Below are 14,950 nucleotides of genomic sequence, written 5' to 3'. Positions count from 1 at the left end.
TCCATTATGCCATCTGGTCTGGGGCATTCCCTGGCCCATGTTATCTTGTCACCTGACACTTACCAACTGTTGGACTGACATGAGAAGAGTGAAAAACAATGAGCCCGTCCTGGAAAAGTGCTCATTCTCATCAAGGGGGGAGGGGGAATTGGGAACAAGAGGAAGAGCTGTAGGATTAGAAAAGAAATCCCAGGGTGAATGCATTTCATCTGGACAAGCCAAAGGCAGATGTTCTGCCCTAAGTCCTTACTGGGGGCTGATCGAAGCCTGGGCTGAGGGTATCCTTCCAGAATGAGGTGCTAGGGGGACTGAATTCACAGCTCATGGCAAGGGGGCCCAGGTGGCACCTGATAGCCTCAGGACCTCACACCATTGCTTCTCCGGGCTAGCACAGCAGAAGCAAGTCCTGCAAAGCCAGATGTTCCTAACCAAGAGTCTCCAACTACCAAGAACATTTTGATAAAAATGAATGACAGGCAACCTTATTGGTAGATGGTGGGGGCTTTACTAGAATCCAGTGGTCAAGACTGGGGTCTCCATGGGGAAACTGATAAGTGCAAAACAAAACCAAGGAGAGGGATTGTGTGCAAGGCAGGAGGAGATCAGGGCTGGCGTTGTGGGTCTGCCAAGCTCCAAGCCTTCTGCAGTGTGAGTGCCAAGAGCAAGATATGAAACCCTGCGAAGGGAGTAGTTGTGGCCCAGTCTGAGGCCCCATGCGTCTCAGCTTCTGAGCTGTGGAATTAGGGTGGCACCCAGAAGTTGTGGCTCAGGGTAGCACAGGCCCACAGATTCCGTGGACTCACCCCACTGCCTTCCACTGAGCATCTGTGATTGCATGAAGGCCACCCTCCTTTTTCCAAGGTGGGGGGCCAAGGAGAGGGTGCCCTGCCAGGACAGCGCAGCCAAAAGAGATGCTTTTCCCCTTGGCACCAGGTCCTGTATTTGCCCAGCAGCCCACATCCTGCTCTGACCCAACCTTGGGGCCAGCCTCCCACCTGTGAATTCAGATTCTCCAGGACTAAAATGAAGCCTATATTCAGGGAGCATTTGAGAATCTTGGAGGCTCACCTACGAGGAAGTTGGAAATCATCTCATGAATGTTGGTGCTTTTGCATTTGGAGGGGAGCCAGATTCATACAGCAATCAATCTAACACACCTCAACTGTTCCCGCAGATTAGCTATTGACTGTTAGTGAAGTCCCTCACTTCCTTTCTATTGATTTATGGCAGCGATGGGATAGGAGACACGCCTCCTTTCAGCTATGAGTCTATAAATACCAAGGCATTTTTATTCAAAGTGAGAAGAACCCAGCAAAATGGGGATCTCCAGAGTCATCCTTGGGATGTGTCTACTGGGTCAAGTTCTATCTTCAGGTATTATATCTAATTGCTATATGTGTTAACTTCACTCCTGCCCCTCTAAGTCATGGCAAATTGTATATGCTTGTCCTGGGTGCCAAACTTGTATTTGAAAGGAATGGCTCTTTCTGCTTTGTTTCTGGCTGCGAAGTGCAATGGTCGCGGTGGGAAAAGACCATCCCTAAGTCAGTGTTTTCAGTGAGTCACTCAGTTCAACAACCCATGGACTGGTAGAGAAAATTCCTGGAGTGGGTGTGTACTATTAGGAGGCCCTAAAACTTTGCCATAAGTTTGGGTGCTGCAGAAATGGGCAGGAAAGATGGCCCCTGTCAGGGCTCTTTGTGTGAGTTCTTTCTGCAGGAGATTCTGGCTTCCTAATTTTCTGAGCAAAAGTGGGTGCAGAGCTCAGACAAGATCACCAAGGTTCTGAGTGTGTGTCTGTTGCTCATGGCTTTGGATAAGTGACTTGAACTTGGTAGCTCAGCATATGTTTGTGTTCTTAGAGTGTCAAGGTATAAAACGTACGTGAAAGAATCGTGGGCAAATCAGGGGGTCCATCGAAGCTTAGTATCATTTTGTGGAGAAACTAAGTGAACAGGGCAGTTAGCCAGCTCTCCTCTCATTCTCTCCCTGACTCTCAGTCGCTCAGTTAGTCTCTCTCTCATCCACTTGGCATTGTTGTCTCTCCCTCCTTCCTCTCCTCTCTTGTTCTCTCTTTCCCTCAGGTTCTTCCTTCTGTTTTCCTTCTCCTTGCTCCTTCTTTTCCTTCTCCCTCCCTCCCTCCTGTCATTCATTTCTACCATCCTTCTTCTCTTCCATTATTCCCTTTCTTGCTGTCCCTTTTTGCTACATTCATGAATTTCAGAAAACAGGGCAAAAGCTTCCTAATTTTCAGATAACTTCTAGAACTCTCTCTCCTACCCCCCAGGCTTCTAGAGGATGCTCTGAAGATGAAGTTTCATTTGGGGAATTGCTTTCATGAAAGCAGGACCCAAACCCAGCCCTTGGGGCCCTGGTGATGGGGAGTAGGCTACACGGTGTGACATGGGTGCAGCACATGGTGTTTCCAGTCAGCCAGCTGGAGGACTCTCTACCTTCCCTTCTTGTCGGGAGGACCTTAGTGGGTGCTGGCTCTGGGCAGTCTGGGGCTAGAGGTGGTGTTTCCATGAGAACATTTGAAAACGGGAGGCAGTGTTCTTAGCTCTAGATTTATTGGTGCAAAGTTCGCCCCTGGATTTGCACTGAGTCTGGAAAGGGACATGTGGTGCATGTCAACCCCTAAAGGACAGGGAGAGGGTTGCCCCGTCCTTATCCATGAAGGGGCTTAAGGCAGCAGTGTTCTGAATGGAGGCAGCCTGTGGTTTTGCCATGAAGTTTGGTGTGCTGTGCACACAGACAGGCACACACATATGCACACACGTGTTTGTGTTTGCGGTCCAGAGGTGGACTCAACCCTCTGCAGTGCTCTCACTTTGCACCAGGTACTCAGACAGACAACGCACCCATATTCTCTTGTCTAAAACCCACTAACAACCCCAAACTTAGGTCTCTTTATTTCCACATCGCAGAAGAGGAAACCGAGGCTCAGAAAGGCTATGTGGCTTGTCCCAGGTCAGCAGCTGGTGAGCGGCTGGGCCAGCATTCAAAGCTGGAGGAGGTCCACTGGCATTTGGGTAGCAGTTTTGGCCCGTTAACCCTTGCTGTTCCTTGCAGAGGGCCTCAGAGATGAACTGTAGCTGTTAGCTCACACTGAGCTCTGGGCAGGGTGGGGTGGGGGGCTTGTGCTAGACAACCCACAGCACAGGCACCCCACTCTGGTCTTTGCTCAGACTCTAGAGGAAAGTCAGTACATCCGGTGCCGGCCTGGCGGAGGGGCAACCGAAGCCCTGCTACTCCTTGCCATGCCCTTGCTCTGCCATTCACCAGCTGCAGGGCCTCTGCAAGCCTCAGGTTGCTCATCTGTAAACGGTGTTGTGTCCCAACCTCATAGGGACAGGAGGTCACCCCTGCAATGTCTGGTGCACAGACACTGCCTGGGAACTGTCCAGGGTTAGCCTTCTGGGCATTTCCCACAGCTCCCCACGTGCAAGGTGGCATCTTGGATTGGACCCTAGAACAGAAAGAGAAAATACTGGTGGAATCGAAATAAAACCCTGCAGTTTAGTTAACCGGAAGGTACCAACGTTGGTGTGGTCGTCGGGGCGAAGGTGCCACAGCCAGACAAGACGCTGACACTGGGGAGGCTGGGGAGCGGTGTGGGGGTGCTGCACTGGCTCCGCAGCCTTTCCCTCACCTCGTGGAGCTGCTCCGAAACACTTTTAACTTTCACTGGTCCCCTTTCTTCAAGGTGGATGTTTCGCAAAACGAGAAAATAGTCATCGCTCACCAATGAATTCCTATCAAATTGTTACTTCTGCACTTCCCCTCACCGCACGTTTTCCGGGATTTGGGGTTTGGAGTTTGACGATCATGAATGAGGGGACAGCCTAATGCAGGGGCTTTTTAGCCCTGTGAGAATGTCTTTACTGTGCGCGCCATTAGGTCGCAGGAGGCACTTCATTTTCCAGGAGACAGCCGGGAGGCTTCCTGCAGTGTCTGTAGTCTTCCTACGAGGCTATTTTCAAGGGGCAGCTTATTCCCAGTGTCTCTCCTTCCTCGGGCTCCTGTCAGCGTCTTCCCTTCTGCCAGCTCGCCCTGCTTGGACATCCCGGTACAGTGCCAGGAAATCACGTGTGACTCTGCTCGGTTCCTGGGTCCCGCTCCATCAGAGCCTCTAGTCCCCTGACCTCAGACTGCTTCCCTGTGCCCCTCGCCACAGGAGCAAATTCCCGAAGGTGGCATCCCGTCGTTTCAACGTCGCCCCTGCCGGCTGGAGTCTAGCAGCCAGTAGGTGCTCAGTGAGCGGTCGCTGGATGAATTGCTCCTTATCGCTCTTCTGAAATTGCTGGTCCGTTTTCTTACGTTTGCTTCAGGGCAGCAGTTTCCAAATGCTAGTGCGCATCCCCTGTTTCTGGGGTACGGTTGACGCGTGTGTCGTTGGGCGCTGCCCCCCAGGTGCAGGGCTGCAGATGGTGGCTGAGAACTTGCGTTTTTGACAAGGTCCAGGGCCTGGCTGGTGCTACCGCTTCATAGAACCCACTTCGAGAACCATTGCTCTAGTAAGAACTCTTTTCTAACGCGACTGGGACAGCTAGTTGGTTGGTTACTCGAAAAATGTTGTCTAAAATAGGATACTTACACATTTTAAATATTTCGTTTTAGCTGAAAACCTACAAATACACTTTGATTCTCCCACTCCTTGCAGGAGGGGCCTCCCCTTCAGGGTCCACACTGGATCCCAGTCTGGCTGCCAGAGCCTCTGGGCTCCAGCGCACTCAGCCTGCCTCGCCGTGGCCCCCCCGCCCCCCGACCTTCAGCCCTTCCTGCCCCCCCCCCCCCCGACCTTCAGCCCAGTGCCTCGTGTGTGTGGTCAGAGATTAGCCCCTAGTGGCTGAGTGAATCAGCAATGCAACAGGCCCAGCCTCAGGTTGTGCATTCGATCCCTGGTCAGGGGATATATGGGAGGACACTGATCAATATACCTCTCTCACATCGATGTCTCTCTCTCTAAAATCAGTAAACATATCCTTGGGTGAGGATTAAAACAAATAATAAAAACTAATGTGGCAGGCCCCGCTAACCCTCCAAGGGTCCCCCACTCCCTGCACCGACCAGCAGGGGGGTCAGATTTAGCGCTTGCTGTTAGAAGAACTCCCCTTTACCGTTCTTTTCTTTGCAGTTTCTGTAACACCAACGAGAGAAGACAGCCCAGAAACCTCTTCTGGGGAGACACACGTCTCAACCGGTAACTCTAAACTCCGGGCCTGTGTAGTTGCGGGGCCCGAGGCCACCCACAGGGACTCGGGTGGGGGGCTGCTGCAGAGGGTCCTGCTGGGTCTGAGATGCAGGGCGGGAAGGATGTCCTCTGACGGGGTCCACCTGGGCCTTCGGTCTCTTCCTCTAGATATTCCACGCTGACCGGAGCACAGCCCGAGTCTCCGTGCTGCCTCTGCCTGGCTACACCTTTTCCCCTAAGATCTCTGCCCCCCTCACCCCCAGGCTGCCCCATGGGGTATCCAGCAGGGGTTCCAGCTGGTCAGCAGGAAAGCAGAGGCAGGTGGTGGGGACAGTAACACCCAACTGGGGCTCTCTGGAATAATCACTTATTTTTTCTCTTCTTTTCCAGTTTTCTTCACACGTCTTTGGGAACTGTCCAAGGCCTCCGCTTCGGTCGATACATCAAGCGGTAACTTCTCAATAGTTCCTATCTGATTATACGCCTGTCGTCCTGCGCAAAAGTGCAGACTCTAATTTGGACCAAATAGTGCAAATGTTACAAAAATAGGTACCAGGAGGCAGAACAGTGGGATGGTTAGGAGAAGCTGCCTGCCCCTGTCACGTAGCAGTCAGCTGGCCTTGGGTCACCTCCCTGAGCTGCAGTGTCCACACAGGCCTGTTTTGAGGATGAGCTGAGGTAATACACATAAAACTCCTGGACATGACATGAGGTTCCCATGTTAGGGGAACCTCAAAATCACCTGCCATGATTAAGCTTTATTTGTATTACCTCATACTCTGGGCTGTGTGTGAGTAGGCGGAGAGTTGCAGTGTGAAATTTTGAGGGGCAGGGACATAGGCATCTTAGAAGCTCCCACATTGGCCCCCGGAATATCGCTCCGATTGCTGAGTGGTGGGTAATCCCCCATGGTGCACACACCGGGCACTCCCCCTGCAAGGGGGCAGGGGTGTGCCATGGGCACAACTAGCTGTTCATGATCAGAACTGGACTTGAAAGCTTAGGCCACAGGTATAAATCGGTCCTGAAAGTCACTTTGCCACAAAGGTCGCCCCAAAACACAAGGGTGGAGGAATTCCACTGAAGATACAGGAAAGTTTGGCTTGTATGTTGAGACCCTAAAACATGCTGAGGAATCGGTTTCATTGCTCTGTCTTTTCTGAATCCTCAGTCACTACGGAGGGCTCTTCGCCTCACACGGGCCTGACACCTCGTCCCTCAGAAGGGACAGACAGGGCCATCTCTATGCCTCCCTCTCGATTGGGCCTTGAGACTGGTGAAAGGAGGCGGCTGTTGTCAGGGCGCAGGGGTGGCTTTGCCAGGTTGCACACTGCTTACCGCTGACGCTGTCACACCCAGTGCCCCAGGGACCCGGGGACAGGGGGCTCTATTCTTCAAGGCAGCGTTAGAATTTCTCGGGGTATGACAAGACAGACCAAGATATCTGACATCAAAACATTCACCGATCGAGGGGGCCTCTGAGTGGCTGTTCCCACTGCTGACTCAACTGCCTTTCAGACTGGAAGGTGCAGTCAGCTGTGGCCTGGAACCCTGAACCCCAGTGCGCCCTGCCTTCTCTTGTCCAGTCCTGCTCTCTGAGCGTAGATAAACTCCCAAGCCTGTCAACTGTAGCATTAGGGGGCCTGGAAAAGAGACCTGTCTTTTATTACATCGAGCATAATTGCACCTCCCATATCCAACACATTGAAATTTAGTATTGCAAACCCCCAAACACTTCAGCAAGAACACTGGGGACTCGCAAACCCAAGGCTGAAACCACAGCGCCCCCTGGTGGAACTGGAGATGAAGCTCAGGCCAGTGTCTGTAGCTCATCTGTAAAAGGCAGAACCTCCTTTCTAAGAAGCAAATGGTTTCTTTCTAGGTCCCTGGACCACCCAGACTGCAGACTATGGTAAGACCCTTTTTTAAAAGACTTATAATCCAGGGTGTTGCTCACTACCTGGGTCTGCCAGTTCTGCTGCTGTGGCTGGTGGCTGGTTGAGGCTGATGTTGTCTTGGATACAGCCAGTGCCCGCCAGCCCTTTAGAACGTAGGGGTGGGGAGGGAGAGGTCGCGGAGTGCCTGAGACCTTAGGCGTGTCCCGCCTGTCATTCTTCTTCCTTCGCCCTGCCTCTCGGTCACTCATTACAGGAGATTACCTTTAGTTTGATGTCGGGAGAGATGGGGGTGGGGGTCAGCATCAGCTGTCCCAGTTAGTGAAGCTATCATGAAGATAGCTAACACGTCCCAGGCGCTTGCTGTGTACTCTGCACAAAACTGTCTTCATACCCCAGTCGGCTACTATATAGAAAAGCACTTGGAATACTACCCGGCACATGGTACGTGCCCAAGTAATGCGCACAGTAAGTCCTGTTATCATGAAATCACTCCAACCACACTTAGAGGGAGTAAGTAGTACCAGTACCTACGTTTTGCAGACAGGTAAAACAGGGCATCATTAGGTAACTTGGCAACTCAACAGGTTGAGGGTCATAGGGCGGGTAAGTGGCTAGGCAGAGATTTGAGTTCAGGACGGATGCCTTTGCTTCTGCCCGTGATTGTTACTAAATGCATCCTTCTCTCCTCATCCTCTTCAGTGAACGTGTGTACTCCTTGCACCAAGTTTGATGGGTCAGGGTCCATTCTGTGCTCCCTTGGGACAGCTGGCCCCGCCATTGAGTTCCTGGCTCTGTTGAGGCCAATCCCCGCCCTGTTGGAGCGTGCCCTGATGGTCTGGAAGTGGCCAGGCTGGGGGCGGCTTGAGGGGCAGCTTCCTGGTGATTGACGCCCAGCAAGGGGCAGGCTGAGGCTGGGAGACTGACAACTCCTTTGCAGGGACCCTTCACAGGAGTGACCGGAAAGGGGCAGCAAGGAGGGTGGGGAGGCCCACAGTGCACCCTGGGAATTCCCTAGACACAGCCCAGGTGGCCTTTCTTTACCCTCTCCCTGACCCCTCCCCTTAACAGCAACCACAGCAGCCTACCCCTACCTTCCACCCCGTTTCAACCCCGGTTTCAACCTCTCTGGTTACTCCCTGACCACAAAGTTCTCATAGCCTCGCACTAAACATTGAAAAGCCACAGCCAGCACTAGGCTCCTGCACTTAGGATGCTGGGCTGGATCTCTCAGGACTCACTGTCTGCTTCCCTTGTACCAGCTGTGCCAGGGTTTGAAGGTTCATGTCAGGCAGGGACGGGGCGCCTCCCAACTCTGACTCGACATCGTCTTTATGGTGCGAATCTCTAAGCCCCTCCCAGGAGGCTTGACAGGTGATCTGGAGGCCCACTCTTGGACAGATGCTACTTTGGGCTTGATCCAAATGGGAGTAGCGTACATTGAGGAATTCTGAGCAGTGGCCTGAACCGGGATGTACGTTATCAGGATAAAACCTGGGGCAGCCTGGGCGAGTCAGATGAATCCCAAGAGCACAGGGATGAGCACAGAGTGGGTGCCCCATAAATTCTGGTTGAATTAATGAATGTGCATGGCCCAGAGAAAGGAGGGAAGCTGCAGGGAGCCCCCCCGGGGGGGCTGCTGGAGGAGGCCAGGCTCCAGAGAAGGAAGATCCAACCTAGCACAAAGGGGGTGCGGATAACAGAAAAAATGACCTTGGCCATAGGTTGAATATAAGAGGTGAAGAAAGGAGTCAGTTATGACAATCACATTCCCAGCACAGTTGTTGGGGAGCATGGTGACCCCTTTGACTCAGGTGGAGGAGAGACACTGCGTTGAGTCTGGGGGTGCGGTGGGGTGCCCAGGAGGCCACTGAAATGTCGGCGGGGTGTCCAACCCACAGCCACGGGCCATTTGTGGCCAGGATGGCTATGAATGCGCCCAACACAAAATCGTAAATGTACTTAAAACTGTAGTTTGCTCATCAGTTTTTGTCAGTGTTTGTGTATTTAATGTGTGGCCCAAGACAACTCCTGTTCTTCCAGTGTGACCCAGAGACACCAAAGGTTTGGATACCCCGGCAGAGCCTGGGGCTGGGGTGATCAGCTGATCAGCACTAGAGAGATGGATTTGGGGCTCTTACTACAAAGCTTCTCAGGGGGCTGAGACAGAACGTGGGAGAGCAGCACTGTCAGGTCCCCAAAGAGGAGAAGAATCCATGAAGGAGACGAGGCGGTGCTCAGAGAGAGGAGGACACGGAGGGCTGGGTGGTGACAGCCAGTGGGGCTGAGAGTGAACATCATGGCTCCCCACTGTGTCCACGCAGGTTTGCCTGTGCGGCTGGTGAATGGAAGTGACCGGTGTCAGGGCCGGGTGGAGCTCCTGTACCAAGGCTACTGGGGGACTGTGTGTGACGACAGCTGGGACACCCAGGACGCGGACGTTGTCTGTCGGCAGCTTGGCTGCGGCCATGCGGTGTCGGCCCCAGGCGAGGCCCTCTTTGGCCAGGGCTCCGGGAACATTCTCTTGGGCACAGTGGACTGCTCAGGGTGGGAGTCCGCCCTGTCCCGCTGCCCCAGTGGTGGCTGGAACCACCACGAATGTAGACACAGGGAAGACGCGGGAGTTGTGTGCTCAGGTAGTGCAGACTTCGCCTCGCACTGTCACCTGGGCTAGTCTGGGGACAGCGGCTCCTGTGGTCCCCAGCATCATGGTGCCTCCTGGGATGCTTTGTTGCTTACCTGCTCTAGTCGAAGTCACGTCTCCTTTGATGTGAGAGGGCAGATACCATGGTCCCTTTTCACAGCTAAAGAGATGGAGGCTCAGAGAGGGCAACTGACTTGGCTGAGGTCCCAAAGCTGGGAGGGGGTGGGGATGGGTTTCCATCTCAAGCCCCTCCAGAGCTGGCTGGTGCAATCACCCCGTGGGCTCATTCCGGTGGGCAGCGTCATGGCTGTCCTGGCCCGGGTGGGCAAACACCTTCTCAGGTGGCCCTTTCTCCTCCTTCTCGAGGTGGGGGAGGAGGAATCAAACTGAGGAGTCAGCAGTGTGTTCCCTTTACTGGGGATTAAATGACAAGCAAAAGATATTTACACCTTAGTGGAAAAGGAAAACTGTCCCTGGCCTGACCTAGCAAAAGCCAGTGCTATAAGTCACCTGCTCACAGAGCGCCGGTACCTGTTAACCCCAAAGAGCCGTCTGCGGAGACTGCCTACTGTGTGTCCCCACCAGGCGAGCTTCTAGTTAATTGTCACCTTCAGAGCAGCCTCTGGCATTTGCTACATGGCCTGGTGTGTGCACACACCTCCACGCCCAGGGTGTGACCCTGATGATCCAACCACCACACGAGAATGGCTTCCCCAAGGGAGTGCGGCCCTTGGAGCGGTCACTCTGGGGTGGGTTTTCTTGGCGTGTGGGGGTGCATCTTGAGAAACGGCCTGTCCTCCCGTTGGGGCCACCTTCTGAGGAGTCTCTCACTGGTGGCGGCTATTTGTCATTTGAGGCTGTCTGGGAGCTGCAGAAACAGGCAGTTGGTGTTTGGTGTCCAACCTTGTGGCTAGAGGGGTGCTAGCCAACTGGGTGATTTTGTGGCTGGAGACTGTGGGAGCTCAGCAGGGAAGGGATGGTGACAGGGGTAAGGGATGCCCTTGGTGACATCCCAGCATTGAACAGAGGTTGGCAAAGTGGCAGAGAGATGAGTTCTGCCCTCAAGGAGGAATCAGCCATTTAGCAGTGGGCAGGCCTCCGGGTCTCTGCCTCCAGCACCTTGTTTCGGGGCCGAGGTCGGGGAGGCCAGGCCCCCTCAGATGAGGGCTGGCATCAAATGACCTCTTCTTCTCTCTGCTCTGTAGCTTCTTTGCATTCCACGGAGGAGCCCCGGACGATGGCCACAGAAGGTAACATTTGTCACCTGGGATCCCTGTGGGCTGTTTACCCCACTGCACCCTGATCCAGGAGAGGGACAGAACGTGTGATAGATGGGGGTGCTCAGCTCCTGAGGCGGATCCTCTGAACAAGGCCTCAGGCCTGAATGGGAATCCTTTGCATGGACCGTATGTGTGTGATGAAGGAGGAATCAACCTGCCACCTGTCTCCAAGGAGGTCCAAGGTAGAGCTAGGTGTCCTGTCTTCAGCGGTCCTGTGGTCCATGCTCAGTGCCCACTCCTGTGGTCCTCCCCAAGCTTGCTGCCTCCTGGCCAGGCTGAGGTGCTGGGTTTCTGGCTGTAAGTCCCGGAGAGGCCCCATGCTGAGCAGCGTCCTTGCCTGTGCCCTCTCCTGAGCCCATATCAGGACACTAGGTTCCATCTCAGTAGGACCATAGAAGGACCATGGTCCTTCACCCTGTGGGTGGCACAGGTCCCATGCATCCCTCTGCAGGGCCTCCAGTGGGAGAGTTGGGAGGTGCACTCCACGGAGCCTGGGGTCCTGGCAGCCTGGGCTTTGAGAAGAAAACTCACTGCCCATTTTCCATGGGAAACTTTGACCCTAGAAACTCTGACCAAGGCCCTGTCAGGACCCAGCATGGATGAGCTGGGAATCCTAATGGCACATGTGTCAGGCATTTCTGTCCCTAAGGCCTGTGAAGCGAGGCCTGACTTTTTCTTCTCTTTCTGTTCGCTCTGATTAAGGACCAAGATGTCACTAGAGCTGAGGATGGCACTGGCTGTGGTCTAAGTTAGCCACGTCTCTGCCCAAAATTCTTAGTTGCAGTAGCTGTAACAGAACAGCCCCTTCATTCTGTAATGATTTTCCCTGTGAATCCTGCCATGCATTAGGAATTCTGGCCAGGCCTGGCAAGCATCGGGCCAGGAGGGCATATGAGGGGCTGAGGGGATGGGCTATCGGCCTATGTCACAGGACAGCAGACAGGACTCATCTAGAGCTGTCAGCGTCTGCAGTGAGGGCGGAACAGGAGCAGAGATGTACTCACACTTCTTCTATCTCCAAAAAGACCCGGTGTAACAGCCCAATAGGTGACAATCCAGACAAAACTGGTAGCTCTGGTGGCAGTGGGTTAAGAGCAGCTATCAGGTCATGTTCTCTCCAGGTCCTAGCACAATGCAGGCTCTGGCAGGGGCCTTGCACAAGCCCCAGGACTCTTTGAAGCAGTTTGAAAATCAAAAGCTTCAAGCTAGAATCCTACTGAATGGGGAAGCATAAGAAGCATTTATACTAAAGTAAAAACATAACGAATAACTCCTTCAGAACCCCCCAAACTATTCAACATTGTATTAAACAAGCAAATTCAACAAGATAAGCAGGCACCCAAGACGTTATGTCATCTACTCTGGGTAAAAAATGCGCTTGTTCTATACATGACCATGGCATTCTCGCAGATTGTCCTCAGGGTGTTGGAGGGGACTGTGGCACTGAGTTCTTGCTCAAGGTCCAGCTTCCTGATGGCAGAGCAGAAACCTACCCTCTCTGCCTCTACACCACGACCTCAAGTCCCAACTTCTGTTCTCCTGGGGCGAGACTCCCAGGCAGGGTGCCTTGTGGGATGTGCGGGTGGGTAGGAAGCGCTGTTGTCTGATCTGAACACTGCTGGGGTCTTTGCCAGAATGTCATGCTGAGCAGCGGACCAAGGAGCACCAAGCTCCTTGGGTAATACACAAGGGGTGCCTGTGGTCACCTGGGAGTCTGGGGGAGCTTGACGACTGTGGAGCTCTGTTTGGGAGGTCCCGGGAGGGGTCATGGAAGCACTCCTACTCACCTCCCTGGGTGTCCTCATGGAGGCCCTGCACTGGGTGCGGCCATGACCCAGCCACAGAGGATGTCTCTGCTCCCTTCCTGTGATGAAGGTGGACCTGAGCACATGGACAAAGGTGACTGGGCCCCTGGGTCGTTTGGCCATGAGAGTGTCCCAAGGGTCTGGGACCTGCCTCAGGCCTGATTCTCCTGACCCTCAAGAGGGTGATGGAGGAGGTGTCCTTGTGTCTTCCCCAGGGTTCGGGAAAGAAGGTGCTTTGGCCCTGAGGCTGGTGAATGGAGGTGACCGGTGTCAGGGCCGGGTGGAGGTTCTCTACCAAGGCTCCTGGGGGACTGTGTGTGACGACTACTGGGACATCAATGACGCCAACGTGGTGTGCAGGCAGCTGGGCTGTGGCTGGGCCTCATCAGCTCCGGGAAATGCCTGGTTCGGTCAGGGCTCGGGGCCCATTGTCCTGGACGACGTGCGCTGCTCAGGGTTCGAGTCCTACCTGTGGAGCTGCCCCAACCAAGGCTGGAACTTGCACAACTGTAACCATGGGGAGGACGCTGGCGTCATCTGCTCAGGTGGGCCTCACACAGGGTGGGGCCTCAATCCCTTTGGAGGAGTGATATTGCTCAGAGCTCATGAGATTCCCACTCCAGCATCTGAGTGTCACAGCATCATTCCTGGTAGTGGACCTTATTCCAGGGCAACAGGCACCCAGTGGTTATGTCACCTGCTCTGGGTGAAAGAGGAGGTTGGTCCCGATGGGAGCCCTGCGTTCTCTGGGGATTGCATGCAGGGTGTTGGAGGGGACTCTGGCACCGTGTTCCTGCTGGAGGTCCAGCTTCCTGATGGCAGAGCAGGGAGCCTTTTGGTCCTGCCTCTAGAACGCGAGCTCACGTCCCACCTGCTGTCCTCCTGGGGCCAGCCTGCTAGGCAGAGCCCTTTCTGGGATGTGCAGGTGGGTAGGAAGCTCTGTCCTCTGATCAGCATGGAGATTGTGGCTCTCCCAGAATGTGACACTGAGGACAGAACCCTGGAACACTGAGCTCCCCGTGAACTCCAGAGGTGGTGGCAATGGTGGGGTGAGATGTGAGAGAGCAGGAGGCCCAAGAATGGAGGCTGGTGATCCAGGCGGGGCCTTGGGGATGGTGGCAGGATGCACAGAGAAAGACTGGAAACTGCTGTAGCGGGTGGCCGTCAACACTCCTCCTGGTGAGATGGTTGGCATGGACAGTTGCCCAGTCCTCACGGTCGTCCTCTGCTGATTCCTGGAGTGTCAGGCAAGGCTATGGCGGCCAGTCTGAGGCATGACCCCGGCTCTGAAAAGACAAAGCTCAGTCCTCGGGCACAATGACACAGGTGATGGGAAAAACAGAGAGATTCAGGCAGCCAGCGGGGGTGTCCACAGCCAGAGGGTGTGTGGGGCGTGCACCTGGTGGGCGTACGAGGAGGGCCAGGGACACTGGATCCAGGCCGAGCAAGTGTGTTCTACACATCTAACACTGTCCTCCTCTTCCTCACAGCCGCTGAGTCCTATACGACACCGTGGCCAGGTGCGTTGCCAGCGACCTTCCTCACTTCTCTTTTTGCTTCTTGCCCTCCATGACTCTCCCCCTCACTCTGGGTGAACCCCTGCCCTGTGAACTAGTCCTAGCTCACAGGCTCCCCGTCCTCCATCACTGAGCTCCCCACAGTGCACGGCAGTGCTCCTGGCATTTCTAGGGCTGTATGTATTGTGGATCCGTTGGTGTCTCCCCAAACACATTTTCGCTGTCCCTAAAAATAGCCACCAGTGCTCAGAGACGTGGCCTCCAGGGACATGACCTGGACCCTGTCACATCCCAGCTGATGCCCTTTTTGTGGCCGATGGAACTTTAAAATCCTGGGGCCAGGGATGGCACATCTGCCTTGGGTCTTCTCTCCTGTGTTCACCCCTAGGCAAACTGGGGTTCAGCACGGTCACTCCTGCCTCATTGTGGGGTCAGGGAAGGAGGACCCATGTGGGAAAATGGTTAGGCATACCCATGGACATTTGATTGGCTCCCACTTTCACACTTGTGTTGCTGACTCTTGGGACCCAAACTCCAGAGGGAGATCAGCCTCTGAGAAGGCCGATGAGCATGTGACTCAGGGTGGGCAAGGGCAACGCTTTGTCACTTTGGAAG

At 54.3% G+C, this 14,950-nt stretch overlaps 1 protein-coding gene across 1 annotated transcript in view; it reads left to right on the top strand.

Annotated features, from left to right (window-relative positions):
* Window positions 1-1,268: 1,268 nt before the first annotated feature.
* LOC118996279 (deleted in malignant brain tumors 1 protein-like) overlaps window positions 1,269-14,950 on the top strand; it is a 62,250-nt gene continuing 48,568 nt past the window's right edge. Inside the window, exons 1-8 of the mRNA XM_037059577.1 lie at window positions 1,269-1,374; window positions 5,138-5,203; window positions 5,585-5,644; window positions 7,077-7,106; window positions 9,414-9,725; window positions 10,939-10,983; window positions 13,034-13,363; window positions 14,309-14,338. Of these exons, the coding sequence (XP_036915472.1) occupies window positions 1,317-1,374; window positions 5,138-5,203; window positions 5,585-5,644; window positions 7,077-7,106; window positions 9,414-9,725; window positions 10,939-10,983; window positions 13,034-13,363; window positions 14,309-14,338 (931 nt within the window). The 5' untranslated portion in view covers window positions 1,269-1,316. The remainder of the gene's footprint in view (window positions 1,375-5,137; window positions 5,204-5,584; window positions 5,645-7,076; window positions 7,107-9,413; window positions 9,726-10,938; window positions 10,984-13,033; window positions 13,364-14,308; window positions 14,339-14,950) is intronic.

The sequence above is a fragment of the Sturnira hondurensis genome, unplaced genomic scaffold (genome assembly GCF_014824575.4).
Source record: "Sturnira hondurensis isolate 20B ecotype Veracruz unplaced genomic scaffold, ASM1482457v3 Scaffold0011253, whole genome shotgun sequence".
NCBI lineage: Eukaryota > Metazoa > Chordata > Mammalia > Chiroptera > Phyllostomidae > Sturnira > Sturnira hondurensis.
The sequence above is the reverse complement of the archived record's forward strand: the minus strand, read 5'-3'. Positions and strand labels throughout refer to the sequence as shown.